This window comes from Alexandromys fortis, unplaced genomic scaffold (genome assembly GCF_014885135.2).
Source record: "Alexandromys fortis isolate MF-2015 unplaced genomic scaffold, M_Fortis_MF-2015_v1.1 scaffold_40, whole genome shotgun sequence".
Lineage (NCBI taxonomy): Eukaryota > Metazoa > Chordata > Mammalia > Rodentia > Cricetidae > Alexandromys > Alexandromys fortis.
Genome location: NW_026067966.1, coordinates 11,749,249 through 11,751,456, shown reverse-complemented (window position 1 = coordinate 11,751,456; position 2,208 = coordinate 11,749,249). Strand labels below are relative to the sequence as shown.

General features: G+C 46.9%; 1 protein-coding gene across 1 annotated transcript in view; it reads left to right on the top strand.

Annotated features, from left to right (window-relative positions):
• The window catches only part of Pard3b (par-3 family cell polarity regulator beta), a 992,131-nt gene that overhangs the window by 692,601 nt on the left and 297,322 nt on the right, over positions 1-2,208 (top strand). The window contains exon 18 of the mRNA XM_050154204.1: positions 6-121. Coding sequence (XP_050010161.1) covers positions 6-121 — 116 coding nt within the window. The remainder of the gene's footprint in view (positions 1-5; positions 122-2,208) is intronic.

Sequence of the window (2,208 nt, the reverse complement as noted above, 5' to 3'; positions counted from 1 at the left end):
CAAAGGAGAAGGAGAAGAAAAAGGGAAAGGGCAAGCTGAAAGTCAAGGAAAAAAAGCAGAAAGAGGAGAGTGAAGACCCAGAGAGGAAAATGAAGAGGAAGGGATTCGGCGCCATGCTGAGGTAAGGGCCGGCTGCGCAAGTCCTTGGCTTTGCTTTTCCCTGCTAAATCACTCCTTTGTGTATGTTCTGAAAAAGGTTCAAGTGTCCTCTCATCTTCAGTTATACTCATAAAAATCAAGGCTATGACTCTGGTTTTTATTTTTATTTTTTGCAAAGGAAGCACAAAAAGCCTTTTGGGTGTCCCCTGAAGATTGTGATGATGACGGGCCACGGTTGTAAGCTTGTTGTTAAGAGGCCAGTGCCAAGTAGGGCAGAGGAAGTGTTCCCTGAGTGTCCCTGTGCACGGTGAAAACAAAAGACTAGCTTATATCTCATCCTGTGGCTTCTGGTGCAGTCGAGATGGCCCTGCAATGAGGGCCGTATGATCCTGGCCTCAATCCCTGACCTTCCACATCTCAGTCGTAAGTCTCACACATCTTCCTTCTACTTCTTTCAGACTGAGGCTAGCATCATCCCTTCCTGTGGGACCCCGTGGGCCTGGAGGATGAGATGCCATGTTTAGTAGCCAAAGCACTAAGCAGCACACAGTCAGAATATATCCTGTTTCTTCTTTACCGATGCCCTCCAAAATCACTCTGCAGAAGCGGTCTCTGCTCATTCCGGTTTCCCAGTGATCTGACTGATTTCTGGTCATTTGGTCAGAGGCTTGCACCGCTAGTTCCATGAACTAGAATATACCTTGTTGTAGTGATAGGAGTGGCAGGGCTGCGTCCCCAGCACCCCGGCCGCCTGCTAGCTTATGCCCCGAAATAATTACAAGGACACTGTGTTCTTTTAAACACTTCTTGGCCCATTAGCTCTAGCCCTTACTGGCTAATTCTGATACCCCGATCAACCCATCTCTAATGAACTGTGTAGCTTCAGTCTTACCGGGAAAGATTCAGCATGTCTGATCTGGCGGCTTGCTTCATCTTATGCGTCTACCTCAGAGAGCAGAGCTATTGCGTCTGCCCGGGAGAGGGGAACATGGCGTCTCTGAGCTCACTTCCTCTTCCTCCCAGCATTCTGTTCTGTTTACTCCGCCTACCTAATTTTCTACCTATCAGGGCCAAGCAGTTTTCTTTAATTGACCAATGAAAGCAACAGATAGAAATATGACCTTCCCACATCACCTTGTCCCCGGGCATAACTTCCCTGTCTGTGGAGCCTTGTGCAGGGAAAGGAGGAGGTTTTAACTGGCTTAGGGCTCCTTCATGAACACCTCTGTGGATTGTTCAGGAGCAAGCCTGTTAGTATAACAGTTGCTGCTGGTGGAACTCATTTCCATGGCTGACTTGCTGAGGATCACTTACCTTTGGGTAGTGTGCATAGAGTCCCCTTATCCAAGCTTTTTAGATGGTGAGAGAAGTCAGTGACCTGAGCATCAGCGACATCATCATCACCATCATCACCGTCATCATCTATCTAGACTGCTTAGATGGAGCCAGAGAGAGCTTAACTCTGTGGTCGCTACAGCAGCACCTGCCCAGCCTTCTACCATCACTCATCCTTACCCCTCCAACATCACTCAAGTGCAGTTGCTCCCATTTCTTCCCTGCCCCCTACCACATGGATATCATACTAGCCTTGCTCCCCAAGACTTCTCTAGGGCACCAGTTTGCCTTCCTCCCTAGGACATGCCAGACTCCCTCAAGCATGCTGTCATGCTTAGGTCAAGGAAGAAGACCAGAAAATGTTTGCTGTTCACTAAGCAGAAGAGTTTACAAAGTCACTTCCTAATTCTAGGATTTTCTTGTACCCTTTTTCTTCTTTTAGGCAGGAGGGGAAGTGAGTTGCGGCAGGAAGTAAGGTAGAGGTACCCATTCCATGACTACTTCTATAATTCCCTGTCAAAACTACCAGTCTCCATCCTTCTTTGCTATGGATGACAAATGGCGTATTTAAGCAAATTATATAAAACCCTTAAGAGTATCTGTCTCTTAAACACACTGGGGGATACCAGTTGTTCTCAGTGTGAAATCTTCAACTAATAATTTTAGATAGAAAAGACAATTCAATTCTCTTATTCCTTCTTTCCTTCCTTCCCTTCCTGTTTTCTTCCTTCTTCCGCACGTGTGTGTGTGTGTGTGTGTGTGTGTGTGTGTGTG